This window comes from Rhinichthys klamathensis, unplaced genomic scaffold (genome assembly GCF_029890125.1).
Source record: "Rhinichthys klamathensis goyatoka isolate OS25496 unplaced genomic scaffold, OSU_Roscu_1.1 h1tg000085l_1, whole genome shotgun sequence".
NCBI lineage: Eukaryota > Metazoa > Chordata > Actinopteri > Cypriniformes > Leuciscidae > Rhinichthys > Rhinichthys klamathensis.
The window spans coordinates 1,035,447-1,052,570 of NW_026606626.1; the positions used below are offsets into that span (position 1 = coordinate 1,035,447).

General features: G+C 38.3%; 1 protein-coding gene across 4 annotated transcripts in view; it reads left to right on the forward strand.

Annotated features, from left to right (window-relative positions):
* Positions 1-657: 657 nt before the first annotated feature.
* The window catches only part of cep170ba (centrosomal protein 170Ba), a 59,102-nt gene continuing 42,635 nt past the window's right edge, over positions 658-17,124 (forward strand). For 2 of the 4 annotated variants that reach the window (XM_056251578.1, XM_056251581.1), the window contains exons 1-5: positions 659-901; positions 2,025-2,150; positions 14,199-14,288; positions 15,206-15,284; positions 15,550-15,608. In XM_056251578.1, the coding sequence (XP_056107553.1) occupies positions 2,046-2,150; positions 14,199-14,288; positions 15,206-15,284; positions 15,550-15,608 (333 nt within the window). In that variant the 5' untranslated portion in view covers positions 659-901; positions 2,025-2,045. Of the gene's footprint in view, positions 902-1,003; positions 1,105-2,024; positions 2,151-14,198; positions 14,289-15,205; positions 15,285-15,549; positions 15,609-17,124 lie in introns of those variants that run through there. The other 2 variants (XM_056251580.1, XM_056251579.1) reach the window with 2 other exon arrangements.

Genomic DNA, 17,124 nt, shown 5'->3' on the forward strand with positions numbered 1-17,124 from the left:
ACACACACACACACACACACAAACTCTCTCTCTCTCTCTCTCTCTCTCTCTCTCTCTCTCTCACACACACACACACACACACACACACACACACACACACACACACACACACACACACAACACACTCTCTCTCTCTCACTCTCTCTCACACACACACACACACACACACACACACACTCTCTCTCTCTCTCTCTCTCTCTCTCTCTCTCTCTCTCTCTCTCTCTCTCTCTCTCTCTCTCTCTCTCTCTCTCTCTCTCTCTCTCTCTCTCTCTCTCTCTCTCACACACACACACACACACACAGAACACACACGTATATCCTACAAATAAACTTTTATGTTAGATGCGATTAATCGCGATTAATATATTTTAACAGCACTAGTTTTATCGTAAAACAACCACAACACGCCTGATCTGATCTCATAACTTGCTTCCACTTATTTTCTTATCTTACGTAAAAACATGTACACATTTTAAGTGTGCCTTTAGTGTCCATACACTATTTGTGCTATAGAATACCACATTAATATCTGTATGTAACTATGCAACAAATGCATTTGGACAATTATGATCGCGCACACGGGCTTTTATGTTGTAATCCAGAGATTATTAAAGGTGGATCTAGTTTTTCTGGCCGGAGTTTCAGGTGGAGGCGCTGCGGCCGCGGTGACGTCACTTACCGACACACTCTGACAGACTCTCGCGGATAAAAGTCTCTCGATCCATCGGGAATAACAGCCTCAAACCTCGGCTACATCAGTTCTCTTCCTCTCGCAGTGATGGAGACGCATTAAACTCGTATTTATATGTCGTAAAGTGTGTGTTTAAGCGCTCGGATGTTCGGGAATGTCAGGATTAAACTTCCTGTTGAGCTTTAGCCGCGCGGAGCTTCACTAAAGAAGGTGTGTGAGTGTTTTACCTGTACAGTTCTGCCTCGTTTTACTCTCTTTTCTGTGTGTTTATCTGTTTAAATGGCTTTATTTGTGTTGTCATGTTGTAGTTGTGGCTCATGATTCATGAACGAGTAATATCGACTGTGAGGTTTGGATTAACGCTTATAGTTCGTTAACTCTTGGGTTTAATATTACTGAATGTTGATTGACAGGTTTGTTTGAGCTGTTAATTTAGCTGTTCTACACCTGTATTATACACTTTACAGATTTTGGGCTGTTTCTGATTTAATGTATTATTTTACATAGAGATTCTGTCAGAGGTTCTTCTAAAGGTCTGTACTTGAACTTTGTCCTGATCAATTGAATTTTAAACACACCAGAAGCTAAAATAACATGCTTAAGTTATCTGAATAATATAATAACAACTTTACCGTGATACCAGTAACACAAACCAGAATATGTCCACTTTGACACATTGATTAGCCTATAGTTTGATTGATTTATTATCCAGCATGATTTATGACTGTTCACATGGTCATATTTGCTCATATTTAATAATTGACCTAGAATCACCTCATCCACCGCAACATTTAATATCATAATTTCACCATACAATTATTTTCTAATAGATAAAATCCTGCTCTACTTTTGTTCCTCAATGAAAATCTTGATAAATTAACATATAAAAGTAAACATTTTTCATATGATCTAACTACAAACATGAGATCGTTAAAAAAGCATGGGTTAGTTAGTTAACATGAACTAATAATGTTGCATGTATACAGCATTTATTAATCTTTAACATTAATTTCAACATTTACTAATACTTTATTAAAATCTTGATAAGATTAGTTAATGCACTGAACTAACATTTACAAATACAGTAACAAATGGCTTGCTCATGGTTAGTTCATGTTAGTTAATATACATTAACTAATGAACCTTATTGTAAAGTGTTATCAAAGCATGTCTAATATAGTATGTATTAGAATGTAAAAATGTTTCAAATGGGTTTAGATGATAATAGTTTTAACAGTCCTGGTCACAGTTGTTGTGTTGTCATGTGATTCAGTAGTTGAAGCTCAATCTTCAGATTATGACAGATGTTTTTTTTCTCTCGTTTCTCCCGTAGGAAGTTGATGGAGTTGTGAAGATGAGTGTGACGTCGTGGTTCCTGGTGAGCAGCTCCGGCACACGCCACCGCTTGCCCCGCGAGATGATCTTTGTGGGCCGAGAGGACTGTGAACTGATGCTCCAGGTCAGACACTAAACACATCTTTCTGATCCGCAGCTTTAAAGGGGATAGTTCATCCAAAAATTACAATTCTGTCATTAATCACTCACACTCAAGTCGTTCCAAACCTGTAAAACTTTAGTTTATCTAAAAAATAAAGATGAAATATGAGAGCTTTTTGTCCCTCCATTGACGGTCTACGCAACTACCACTTTCAAGCCCCAGAAAGGTAGTAAAGACACCATTAAAGGGTTAGTTCACCCAAAAATGAAAATGATGTCATTAATGCCTCTCCCTCATGTCGCTCCAAGCCCGTCAGACCTCCGTTCATCTTCAGAACACAGTTTAAGATATTTTAGATTTAGTCCGAGAGCTTTCTGTCCCTCCATTGGAAATGTGTGTACGGTATACTGTCCTTGTCCAGAAAGGAAATAAAGACATCATCAAAGTAGTCCATGTGACATGATGAGTGGGTTAGTTAGAATGTGTTGAAGCATCGAAAATACATTTTGGCCCAAAAATAACAAAAACTACGACTTTATTCAGCATTGTATTGTCTTCCGGTTCTGTTGTGGATCCGCGTTCAGTGCCGCTGCTGACGTGTGTCTGCGGATTCGTGAACGCGGATCCACAACAGAACCGGAAGACAATACAATGCTGAATAAAGTTGTAGTTTTTGTTATTTTTGGACCAAAATGATGATTGTAAAGATGATTGACAGGTCAGTTTATTGTGACCGGATGAAAGAAAGCAACTGTTAAAGACGCAATTGTATGACGTGATAGTTTGTCCCAAAGCTTGTCTACTCTTCTGCTACACACTCAAAAGTATCTACTTATTCTTTACAAAAAGTGTACATACTTTTAGGGCGTAGTATAACTAGGTGAATTGAGACGCTGCAAGTGACTCATTCATAAACAACTCATTCTTGAATGAATCAGCTGTTTAAATGAATCGTTTGAATTAATGACTCAATGACTCACTCATTAAGGTCATCTTTAGTTTTAATGTTTAAAAGTCAAATAATTTCATTTCTTATATGTATTTAAAAATGATTTAAAACAATCGCATTATCTAATTTTTAGTGATTTAATTTGATTGGTTACAAGCCCTATTGTGTCTTATTATTCTAATTGAATTTATTGATCAAAGTTAAGAAATTGAAATAAAAGATGAAGCATACATTTAATAAGATTAGGGAAAAAATGCCCCTAATATAAGATGATAAATATAATATCCCAAATATGCTCATTTAAATATGTCAAAGCTGATAGAATATTGGTTCTGAAAAAAATATATTTACAAGGATTTACGATTTACACGACAAGGCTTAACGTCGAGCCCTGTTATCTATTTAACTGCAGTGACACCGGATGAGAGCAAAATCTGAACTACTTTGAGATGATAATGACTAGGGCTGGGTATTGACACAAATTTCACAATTCGATTCTATTCCGATTCCGATTCGATTCAATATTGATTATTTTGGATATCAGGTACAATACATGGCAAATTTTCTCAAGGAAAACAAATCTCTTAACTAATGCTTTAAACTATGGGAGTCAGTTGTAGCCTATAGGCTTCATTAGCCTACTATAATATTGAAGGTAAAAATTAACTGATTTGTAGCTATACAAACACTTAATTTACACTTTATTTTTATAATAATAAAGTTATATGAAATATAAACATTTAAATGGTGGCTGTCATAAAAACTTGCCAGATTTATTCAAACATGCATTAAATATCGAAGAACATTAAAAATTATAATGAATATGTAATATGGTGCATATATTTAGCAAAATGCTCCTCTTTAGAGTTAATTTTTCTAGCTGACTAACGAGTTTATGGTCACATATGGTTTTTCTGAGGTAAATGTGACGTTACATGACATTGTTTACAAGTTGTTTTACTGACGTCTTTCCACGGTTGAAACACTGATTGAGCGATTCCATGTGACATGATACCGATTTCGATAAGTTGTACTCTATCTTTTAACACGCTTTCAGACGTTCATTCATGTTTATTTGGCGCTGTAACTGGTATTATTAAGGCAGAAGAGGAGATCATGCGCTGCTGCTTCTCTTGAGCTGAGCTGAGCCAGAGCGATCTCACGCCACAGCGCCAAAACGCTATTATGTTTTTGAATTTCGTAAGAAAATGGACGCAATTTGAAATTTTAGACTTTATTTAGTATCAATAGTAACAAAGCCCAAAGATTATTGCGATTTATTGGATGGGATGCGCGCTACAATGTTCCATTCATTCATCAAATGAAAACAGGATGACTAATCGATTCTTGAGATTTAAGAATCGATATCGGTTCGTAAAAATGAAAATCGATTAATATCGAGAAATCGATATTTTTTACCCAGCCCTAATAATGACACTAACTTTGCATCATTGTCCCTAATAATCTGATTGTAATCACACTACTAGCACAGTCGAAATAAAAAAGTCACATGATGCAACCACGTCAGTCGGAATAAATGGGCCAAATCCTATTAAAATGTCATTCGGATTGTAAAGGGTTGTTTAAACCTTTTCCAATCCGATCGATAAGAGTGGTTTGCATCATTGCTTTGTTTTGGAGTTATTGGAGGCAGTTCCTCGCATTGCATGTGTTTTGTTTCTGCTCCAAGATAAATGAATGTGAACATGATTGATTCAGGATAGTAATCAAAGGCCTCACTGTTATACCGTAATCTTTGTCAAATGGGGCTATTCTCTTTATGCCGTATTTTCCGGATCGCATTTATGTAAAAATTTATTTCACAAAATCCAAGACCAAGAACAGACATTTAATCTGGAAAGGCAAGCTACTCAGCTCCACAACAGCACACAGAACGACAGGCTGAATAGGTGTCCGGTGTGTTAACGTAACACATTAACAGTTAATCAGCTGCACAATAGCATAAAGCACACCCGGGAGGCTGAATAGGCTAAATTAACATACGCCAGCGAGTCCAACAAGCAAGTTACCGGTAAGCAAGTTCACCAAGCTCTGAATTACTGAATCCATTGAGTTCTTCATCCTCGGTGTCGCTTCTGAACAACTCCGTCAGCGAGAGCGCCCTCTCGCGGCTGCAGACGCTAATCAGGGTTTATCCCAGGGGTCCTTGAAATCCTTGAAAGTTTGTGAATCTGAAAAAAAACAAATAAAAAATAAAAATTCAAGGCCCTGGAAAGTTTTTGAAAATGACCATTAGGGGTGTGCAAAAAAATCGATTCACATTTGAATCACGATTCAATCTTAACCGATTCAGAATCGATTCATAGAATTCCAAAAATCGATTCATATATATATATTTTTTAATGGCGTGGAGGGGCGGAGTTTCAATCGGGTGAGTCGGGACTTTTACCGGTGGTCCGGTAGTGTTTCGAGGCCGCGAGGGCCGGTCTGATAAATAGTTATACATTGCAAGTTCTTGCCGCCCGCTGGTCAAACTGTGCAGCCTCTCTGCTCAACCCGTAAATAAATGCATCGATCCGCAGATCTTATGTTTGAGTTCTGTAGATCTTTTGCCAAGCGTGTCAGAGGTTACGGGTTCTAAACCACACTCGTATAGTTTTTTCTCTCTCTCATCAAACCCGAATATGTTCATCACGTTTGTGTGCATTTTATTTTGTGATTTCACCGGAGTCTCCACAACGGCGATAGATTGAAGCGCGCGTCCGAGTGAAGACTGCGCGAGCCACAGAGAACACTGTATCCATGACACTGATAGCAGCGGACACGAGCACGCAGCTTGATTTCAAAAACAACAGGGGCCGTATTCACAAAGAAGGCTAAAAGTAGCTCCTAACTGGCGAATTTAGGAGCAACTCCTAAAAATAATGGGCGTGTCACTCCTAACTTTAGGACTCCAAATTTTTTTCACTAAGAGTTAGGGGTGTAACGGTACATGTATTCGTATTGTAACCGTTTCGATTCGAGGCTTCCGGTTCGGTACGCATACAAACCGAACGATTCCTTGGACCATTTTTCTTGGCGACAAAATTCGCGCTGGCACGATCACCACAACGTTGCGCAACATCAAATGGCAAACGTAATGAAAGCGGAACGAAACTGCGCTACTCATGATATTGTGCTTCACGGATCGTTTGACCAGCAACATCTGTGCAGCGCGAGCCGATCTCGATCAAGCGACACTGTTACAACACAGCGCTAAGAGATCCAGTGAAGAAAACATTTGAATTCGTCACTGAAGTAATAACATCGCTGCGAGATCTAGTGAGAAGCATTCACATTTCTCCGTTATTAACCGTAGATCTCTATTAGATCAAACAGCGCTGACGTGGAAACCAGGAGAAACATTGTGCCGTGAATGAACTATTACTTTCCGTCCACAGACCAGCAACATTCACCATGGATTTAATATAGTAGGCTAACACTAACTGTAACCAGTTTGGCTGGAATAGTGAACTGCTTTCAAGTACTTCACACATCTTTTTCCAGCTCTTCAAAACTCAAATAATATATAAATAAATATATATATATATTTAAATGTTATTTTTAATGTGATGACCAAAACATTATTTGTTCATCCTTCAAAGACCCCCATTTATAAACCTGAAAGTTTCAAGATGTAGGAAAACTCAGTTATTTAAAAATATTTTTTCTTTTAACAAATAAGAAATTTCTCTGGCATTTCTTTCTTTTTGCTGTATCGAAAACGTACCGAACCGTGACTTTAAAACCGAGGTACGTACCGAACCATGATTTTTGTGTACCGTTACACCCCTACTAAGAGTAATTCACGAAGCATTTTAGCCCTAAAAGTAGCACCTAAGTCTGGGACAGCTTAAAAGAAGTCGAGAGGACTCCTAACTCACTAAGACCTATTCACAAAGGATTGTAGCGCATACCAGCGCCTCTCGCAGTCGTCCGGGGTCCACGACACAAGCGGGAATGCTGCATTCATCTGCAAACAAGTCCTCTCCCATTCTCACGCTTAGTTTAGCTTGATATCCCAGTACCGAATTTCCCTTTTATTATGTTTTTTTTTTCTAGCACCAGCTGGGCCAGCAGCAGTAACTGATCCTGCATCCAGTTGGGCTTTATTTTCCTTTTTGGCGATTTCATAATCCACCGTCATTCAACTATTACATTACTTCAATAGGAGCAACATTTCCTTGTTTGGCTACCTTGATTTAATTTAATTTAATTCACGACTTCTCTCTCTCTCTCTCTGCCTTTTTAGAATTACACTTCACTGGGGCCTGCACAAACATGTCATTATGCATTTCGATGACATTACTATTATTATTTTGTGTAGGACACAGACATATTTAGATGTCGTAATTCTGTGATTTGTTGCGTCTGTGTTATGATCCGCATGATGGTCCTGTCATCTAACAACCAATCCCCGTGATCACTGCGAGGAAGCTCGTGCATGAGAAGTGACGTCATCCATAGGAACGAAGACTCACTCTTAGTTTAGGAGTTGTCATTTTTCGTTACTAAGAGTAGGTCTGAAAGGCGTTGTGAATAACTTTTAAGAGAAAACTCCTAGCTAAAATATTTTAGTGCCATTTAGGAGTACTCCTAGTGGTAAGATGAAATTCTTTGTGAATACGACCCCAGATCTCTTATTTAATAGCGAACTAAATGAATGCTCTGCTAGTTAACTGGAGATACCCGCAAATTACGCCCATGAACGACTTCACTGGATCTAAACAAATCAATCTAACCATAGATGTTACCAGTAGGGTTCTATGACATTAGTATATATTTTTAGGAAGTTCAATGTGCCCAGTCGAGTTCACATTTCAACAGTCAGCCTGGTAGCTGAAGTACTCCTTAAACCACATTTAGCATGATTGTTTGTTTGATCTGACTACAGCACTTTAAAGCTAAATGTAAAAGCTTTTTATTTAAAGGAGTAGTTCACTTAAAAAAAAACTTTTGCTTATAATTTACTCACCCCCATGTCATCCAAGTTGTCCATGTCTTTCTTTCTTCAGTCGAAAAGAAATGAAGGTTTTTGATGAAAACATTCCAGGATTTTTCTCCATATAACGCACTTTACTGGGCACCAAACGGTCTAAGGTCCAAAAGACAGTTTCAGTGCAACCTGCAAACTGTTCAAAGGGCTTTAAACGACACCAGACGATGAATAAGGGTCTTATCATGCGAAACGATCGCTCATTTAAAAAAAAAAAAAACAACGTTTAAGTTTTATAAGCTCACATGCTCGCCTTTCTCTGTTCTGTGTAACTCTCCTGTTCGAACTCGTTCATCAAAATGAACAAATCTTTTTTCGAGTCATTTGATTCATTTAACGACCGAAATGAACGAATTGACTCGGAAAAAGATTTGTTCATTTTGATAAACGAGTTCGAACAGGAGAGTTACACAGAACAGAGAAAGGCGAGCATGTGAGCTTATAAAACTTAAACGTTGTTTTTTTTTTTTTAAATGAGCGATCGTTTCGCTTGATAAGACCCTTATTCATCGTCTGGAATCGTTTAAAGCCCTTTGAACAGTTTGCAGGTTGCACTGAAACTGTCTTTTGGACCTTGGACCGTTTGGTGCCCATTGAAGTCCATTATATGGAGAAAAATCCTGGAATGTTTTCATCAAAAACCTTCATTTCTTTTCGACTGAAGAAAGAAAGACATGGACATCTTGGATGACATGGGGGTGAGTAAATTATCAGCAAAAGTTTTTTTTAAAGTGAACTAATCCTTTAAGTTTTATTTTAAACTTGAATGAAATGTATTTGAAAGCTGGCCAAAGCTTGGCACTTTGCACTTTTTAGTTGCAAAAGTTTTTATTTTTGTATGAAGACATATAAAGTAATATCAAACTACATTTAATTTGGTGTGTTTCTTTTCTTTTAAATTATGTCTATTGTCTACTGCAATCAATCACATAGGTAAAAGTAAACTACATTTATATACTGCGAATCATTTTTTGAATCGAGAATTGTTTTTGAATCGAATCTTGAGACAAAAAAAATCGGTATCGAATCGTGACATTTTCTGAATCGTGCAGCCCTAATGACCATAATAGATACAGGTCCTTGAAAGTGCTCGATTTTATTTAGTTTTCTGGAGAAAAAAAATCCATATTATTCCCTCCGGTCCGCTAATGTGTTATTTCACCAACACTTCGTGGCCTTTGCACACTAGCTTGCTTGATTTACGTTAGCTACGCGCATTTACGCGTTACGTTAAGTGTTTCCGCGCGAGGTGCTTTGTGTTGTACGTTGCCATGACGACACAAAACTACAAAGGAACCTCAACGTTTGTGTTTCGACACTACAAATGTGTTCCTACATTAAGTGCTTGAATTTGAGGCTATTGGACCTGGAAAGTTCGTGAAAGGTCCTTGAGTTTGAAGTTAACCGAGGTGTGGGAACCCTGGGTAATGCTTTCTCTTGGTTCATCTCAGTCTGAATTCATTTTGATATATAAGTCGCACCGTATTATAAGTCGCAGGACCAGCCAAACTATGAAAAAAAAGTGCGACTTATAGTTCGGAAAATACGGTAGTTATTCTCAGATGCGTTTGCCGCTGATTCTCTGCCGGCTGCTGTGAAACGGAGCCGGTTCTGTAATGTAAAATGCTTTGCGGTTTCATGTAAGAACGATGTCCCTGAACTTACTGAAATGCACAGAAATCCCCTGTTGGTTCATATAGCTCATGTTGTACAGTAACCTTTAGTGAAGGGTCGATTACTGACACTCTTAAACTCTACTCAAACAAACGTGCCTCTCTGTCTCCTCTGTCTCTTGTTCTGCTGACGCTAGATTGCAGTGTTTTTACTCTGTTTATACGGTTGTGTTGATCTGTGGTCACTTCAGCTCGGCCCTCTCACCGCAGAGTCAACAGCCTCGTTCTGTCTATTCATGCAGCTCTCTCTCTCTGTCTCTGTCTCCCTCTCCCTCTCTCTCTCTCTCTCCCTCTCTCTCTCTCTCTCTCTCTCGCTCGCTCGCGCATTCCTCGCCAGCCGCGAACTCTGGCGCTCGTTCAACTGTTTCAAACTCTTTCGAGATGCACCATCATTATTGGACACTTAAAATGTTTTGCAACTTCAGTGTACTTTCATTCATATGATGCGTGCATTATTATATTATATATCCTTAAGAAAATAAGGTTTGTGGGTTTAATCAAACTGCATACAGTTCCTTCTCAAAAAATGAGCATATTGTGATACAGTTCATTATTTTCCATAATGTAATGATAAAAATTAAACTTTCATATATTTTAGATTCATTGCACACCAACTGAAATATTTTCAGGTCTTTTATTGTTTTAATACTGATGATTTTGGCTTATAGCTCATGAAAACCCAAAATTCCTGTCTAAAAAAATTAGCATATTTCATCCGACCAATAAAAGAAGTGTTTTTAATACAAAAAAAAGAGTCAACCTTCAAATAATTATGTTCAGTTATGCACTCAATAGTCAATACTTGGTCGGGAATCCTTTTTCAGAAATGACTGCTTCAATGCGGCGTGGCATGGAGGCAATCAGCCTGTGGCACTGCTGAGGTGTTATGGAGGCCCAGGATGCTTCGATGGCGGCCTTAAGCTCATCCAGAGTGTTGGGTCTTGCGTCTCTCAACTTTCTCTTCACAATATCCCACAGATTCTCTATGGGGTTCAGGTCAGGAGAGTTGGCAGGCCAATTGAGCACAGTAATACCATGGTCAGTAAACCATTTACCAGTGGTTTTGGCACTGTGAGCAGGTGCCAGGTCTTGCTGAAAAATGAAATCTTCATCTCCATAAAGCTTTTCAGCAGATGGAAGCATGAAGTGCTCCAAAATCTCCTGATAGCTAGCTGCATTGACCCTGCCCTTGATAAAACACAGTGCACCAACACCAGCAGCTGACATGGCACCCCAGACCATCACTGACTGTGGGTACTTGACACTGGACTTCAGGCATTTTGGCATTTCCTTCTCCCCAGTCTTCCTCCAGACTCTGGCACCTTGATTTCCGAATGACATTCAAAACTGAGCAACAGTCCAGTGCTGCTTCTCTGTAGCCCAGGTCAGGCGCTTCTGCCGCTGTTTCTAGTTCAAAAGTGGCTTGACCTGGGGAATGCGGCACCTGTAGCCCATGTCCTGCACACGCCTGTGCACGGTGGCTCTGGATGTTTCTACTCCAGACTCAGTCCACTGTTTCCGCAGGTCCCCCAAGCTCTGGAATCGGTCCTTCTCCACAATCTTCCTCAGGGTCCGGTCACCTCTTCTCGTTGTGCAGGGTTTTTTGCCACACTTTTTCCTTCCCACAGACTTCCCACTGAGGTGCTGTGATACAGCACACTGAGAACAGCCTATTTGTCCAGAAATTTCTTTCTGTCTTACCCTCTTGCATGAGGGTGTCAATGATGGCCTTCTGGACAGCAGTCAGGTCGGCAGTCTTACCCATGATTGCGGTTTTGAGTAATGAAACAGGCTGGGAGTTTTTAAAAGCCTCAGGAATCTTTTGCAGGTGTTTAGAGTTCATTAGTTGATTCAGATTCAAACAGATGAAATTTGGTCCGACGAAAAGAGGTTGTCTCGGGGTGTTTTCACACCAGGAAAGTCCGATAGTTCACTTGCTTTGGTTCGGACCAAATTATTATTTTTTTTTTTTGGTACGGTTTGCTTTCACACTGCTCTTTTTGCAAGTGAACCAAAATTTGTAAACAAAAGGATTCTCAAGTAGGGAAATCAGGAGGTGCAAAAAAGGCTTAACGTAAATTAACGCAGCATCATCCTTGTATTGTAACTATCGTTACATTATATGAACTGCAAATGTTTTTTTTGTGAATGTGAATGTCCTGATGCACACACTCATTTATTCATTCCATTCCAATGATGCACACACGACGCGCAGAAAGACGCGCAACAGATGTAATGTAGTAGATTAGTGACCTACAACAGATCACTTTCCCATAACGCAACTCCGACTACGGAAGCCTGTTAACTCAAAGGCGCAGTGCTTTCGTGCAATTGGGTCGGTTCATGTTCACACCGTAAACGAACCGTACCAGAGTTCGTTTGGAACCGTACCGAGACTACCTCTTCAGCTGGGTCTCGGTTCGGTTGTTTGGTCCGCACCCGAGTTCGATTGCTGTATTCACACCTCCCCAAAAGGTCCGCACCAAGGGGGGAAACGAACTAGAGTTCGATTCAATCGAACCAAACAAGGCAGGTGTGAAAACCCCCTCAGTCTGGATCAAACTTGGTTTGGTTCGTTTCTAGTGTGAAAGCATTTCTGTATGGTTCGGACTTTCAGACCTTTTACAGGAAGTTCCGGTGGTTTCCCGCCGAAAAAACAGGTGGCAGGAAAAATGAGCCGTGGCACATGGGGAGAGGAGGAGATGAGGTTTTTAATTGAAGTATGGTCTGATGACATAAGAAGAAGTCAACTGGAAAAAACAAACAAAAATGCAGACTAGGGCTGCACGTTTTCAAGTTTTTCATTAACCGTTAACCGAGGCCCTTAGCGGTTAATACTCGGTTAACCATAGTGTGCGCGCCGCAACCCCGAGATACAGACACACGAGAAAGGGTTAGTTCATTTTTAACACCTTTAATAACTGGTTGGACCACATTTGAAACGAAAATAATTTATAGAAATAAAACGCAGTGGTAAGGACAGAGCAGTTTTAGTGTGTTCACACCGAACGCGAATTTAATTATTTGCGCGAGTGGATTACATACAAAGTCAATGCAAAGACGCGAATAGACGCATCATTCGTGCCGGGCGTTGCGAATGACGCGAATTGGGCGACGCGTTTGCCGCGAATGTCTTCCGCGCAAGTTGAAAAATTTGAACTCGAGCGAATGTTCAAGCGTCTAACTAGACGCGTATTTGACGCTCTATTCGCGTTCGGTGTGAACACACCATAATGATGCCCGGGTGTTGGCTGTTGAGATGGTACAACAACGAGGTTGTACTTGAAGTATATCTAAGCACTGCATTGCAATACTTGCATTTTGCCCCGTCATTCTCGATTTTAAAGCGCTCCCACGCTGTGCTTTTCTTTGCCCGCTTCATATTAGAAAACTGGTCATGACTAGCCTTCATCATGTTGTCAAAGTTACCCGCCGAATTGACGACACGCTGATGTCAGACGCACGTCCATTTACAAACCAATCAATGTCAAGATGCAGCACACACAGATGATGACGACAGGACGCAAGTGTGTCACGTAAAGTTCTTTAGTGCGCTCGCATAATTGCAGTGTGAAACCAAACCAAAACTTTCTGAAAGTATAAAATTTATCAAAACGTGAACTTTGGTTCGGACTTTCAGGTGTGAAAACGCCCTTAAATCAAGCTGCATATATTATTATATAATGTTATATTATATTATTTGTTTTGTATTGTATATAGCCTTATTATATTTTATTAAATTAAATGATATTATTTATATAGTTTACTTTATATTATATACATTTTTATTATGTATGATATATTATATCATTTTCACAGTATTAAAGTAAATCATGTGGATCTATTTTATTATAATTTTTATTGTTGAATACGATTTAAAGTAAAAAATAAATATAGTATATACTGTGTATATACATTTTTTTTTTACTTTAACTCGTATTCATATTCATATTTAAAATTCATATCGTATTCAAATATATTTATGATGTATATGCATGTTTATTATGCATGTAAAAAGTGACCGAAAAGTCAAATGCATCATAGATAAATCTTCAGATGCTCGTAAATGAGCCTCGGTTAGATTCAACAAGCGGAGCAGAGCAACACACTGTATAATGAAGTCTCTGTGCGTCTCTGGACGATGACATCATCTCGCTAATGAGGCAGTAAACGAGTGTGGGCAGATCTGCTCTGATGTATGAGCACTGACTCTGATAATGCTGGGTAATTGTGCTTCCTGTGGCCACATCTGAATGTTTATCTGATAGGATTTTCATGAGACTGATTGTGCGGCCGCGGCTCTGTTGTTCTTCTGGTCCCACTGTGTAAACGCATCCGCAGACGTTTTAACACTAAAGGTTGTTTTCTGGCCCTTTGTAGCGTTTACATTACGTTTACTTCATGATAAGGTCATGTTGTTAATCTGCTTTCTGTTCTTTGCACCTTGGCAGTCTCGCAGTGTGGACAAGCAACACGCGGTGCTCAACTACGACGTGTCCACAGACGAGCACCTGGTCAAAGACCTGGGCAGCCTCAACGGGGTGAGCTCACTCATATTAATAACCAACACAAATATGGATTTTTAATAGGGCTGGTTAAGATTTTTAATGCAGTTTCGTCAAATGGTGGGATTTACAAACTACCATTTTTACATTTATTGATTAATCGTCTAATAGTGTGTTTTTTTTTTTTTACTAATCAGAATTATTTGAGATAACCGCAATAATTGTGCATTGAAAATTTCAATCACAATTTGGCAAAGCATATAAAAAAACTTTTGTAAAGTACATAAAAATAGTAAAAGGTTTAATCACACTGCATTATATTATATTATATTAGGCTATATTAATGTGTTGTATTGTGTTTATAGCTTTATTATAATTACATTATATTATTTATATAGTTTATATTATATACATAATTTTCAGACTGCATTCATTATATTATATTACATTATATGCATTGCAGTCTGAAAATTATGTTTGATTAAACCTACAAACCTTCATTTCATAATATAATATAATCTTACGAAAATGAAGTTTTGTGGGTTTAATCACACTGCATATATTATACTATATTATTATATATATATGTATTGTGTATATAGCTTTATTATAGTGCTTATATAATTTTCACAGAATTAAAGTAGATTATGTGGGTCTATTGTATTATAATTTTTATTGTTTTATTCGATTTAAAGTTAAAAAATAATGTATGAGGCTTACAGTGTAAGTGACATAAACCAAACAGAATTAAATCACAATTATTTCTATGACAATTAATCGTCAGCACAAAAATTCATGATCTTGATGGGCCTAATTTGAAAATGAATTTAATTTAAGTTAAATAAATAAATACACACGCTGAAAGACTTTCACTATTGAGTTTTAATAAAAATGTACATTGAAGAATGTGTGTGTAGTCATGCTTTTACATCAGTGTGTTTTTGTCTCGTCAGACCTTCGTGAATGACCTTCGCATCCCTGACCAGACGTACATCACCCTGAAGTTATCTGATGTCATCCGCTTCGGATATGATATCCTTCCTCAAACGCAGACCGGAATAAAACGGGTTGTGGTTTGACTCAGGGCTTTTGATTTTGTGCGATGAGAAAGAATAACTTGCAGAAATGCCTTCTGATAATGAGCAGAAAGCAGCTTTCTTGTTTATGGGACGGGTTTGTTCAGGACAGTGCTCGGCTCAGCTCGATAGAAATGATGCCGCGAGAGTTTTGTCCCGCTGTTGTGTCCTTTCTCTATGATCATTATGGGATGGCTTGTTTGTTTCTTGATTGTTCACACATTCACACATATACATCCTGGAGAGAAGCCAACACAAAGTGCCCGAGGAAGCCCTCAAGGTAGATTTGAGTTAATCTCTCCATTCCTGCACATTTATAGGAAATAGGAATATTCTATTATTGTATAAAGCGCTATAGACATTAGGGCTGTCACTTTACAGTCGAATATCGATTGCGCAATCAATCGGACCAACCAACACAAGTATCGAAAACGAAAATAGGGAATCGATTTTAACGGCCTTTTTAAAAAAACATATTTTTTACCAAAAATGTGTGTTAGGTGGACAGATCAATCCAGCACACAGAACATGTAGGATGCTGGAAAATAACAATGTCGTTTCTGTTAACCAAATGCTTTAATATTCGCTTTTACTTCAATGCAAGTGAACAAGCGCGCTGTTATTTGTTGCGCAGTGACGTGTGTGTGTGTGTTCAAGTAAGCCAGAAATGAGCAGATTCTGCAATACGCTGTATTTAATATATCATGAGGATCACGAGTTGCGTATTTGGGCTAAATCCGCGCAGATTTGTCTTACACGAACTTCCCCAGCAAAGTGAGTAAACACAGAAACACGCCAGATTGGCTCGTGATTCGACAGCGTTTCCCGCCACAGTTCATTTTTACCCGCATTTGGCGAGTCGAGGGTGTTAATCTCCATCCCTGAATGTTGCGCTCCTGTTTGTCATTGTGCTGAAACTTCACGCCAATAAATCATCAGGAATATTGCTGACTTGTGCGTCTCAAGCGCCCTCTTTACGCTCGTCCTAATGCCTGTTAGGTGTCCGTGGATTTGCCTATATTTGGTGTTGAAAATGGACACGTCTTTAGATGGAAAATCGACTTTACAATCAATTCAATGAACACTTATGACTCAAAAATCAAACAGGATTTTTTCACAAAAGTGACAGCCCTAATAGACATAAAGGTGACTTGACTGTTCGGGCTTATTTTCAGTGTAATGTCTACATGCCATTTATGGCATACTGAATTCAATTCACATTTATTTGTATAGCGCTTTCCACAATACACATCATTTCAAAGCAGCTTTACAGAAAATCCACATTACAATTTTGATCTGTCATCAGAGGAAACTGTCTAAGTTATGAATTACAGAAATGTACATGTACAAAATCACAGTTAGCTTAAAATTTATTAATTTAAACAATGTAGTTTAAGGCAGAAACGTCGAGCTCATAGAAGTAATGAATACTTTTGTTAACAAATGATTGACATCTAGAAAAATGTAGCATTGAATGAAGTGAATGAAAGTTTTCTGGAGTTAAAGCGTTAACTAACAACGAGTAATACATTTGGTACAGTGTTTATTAATCTTTGGTTGCGATATGTAATAAAAATACAACTGTTTATTATTAGTTCATGTTACCTCATGTTCAATAAAATTAACAGTTAACAATTATCAGTGATTAAACGATACATTAAATTAATGTTTTAATGCCTTCATTTAATCACCAGAAAATACACAACACAGAATTTGTGGGGAAAAAACTTTTCATAGAAATGATTTTTTCATGTATTTAATTAATTAGACATGGTTTTTAATTCTAAACATTTTAT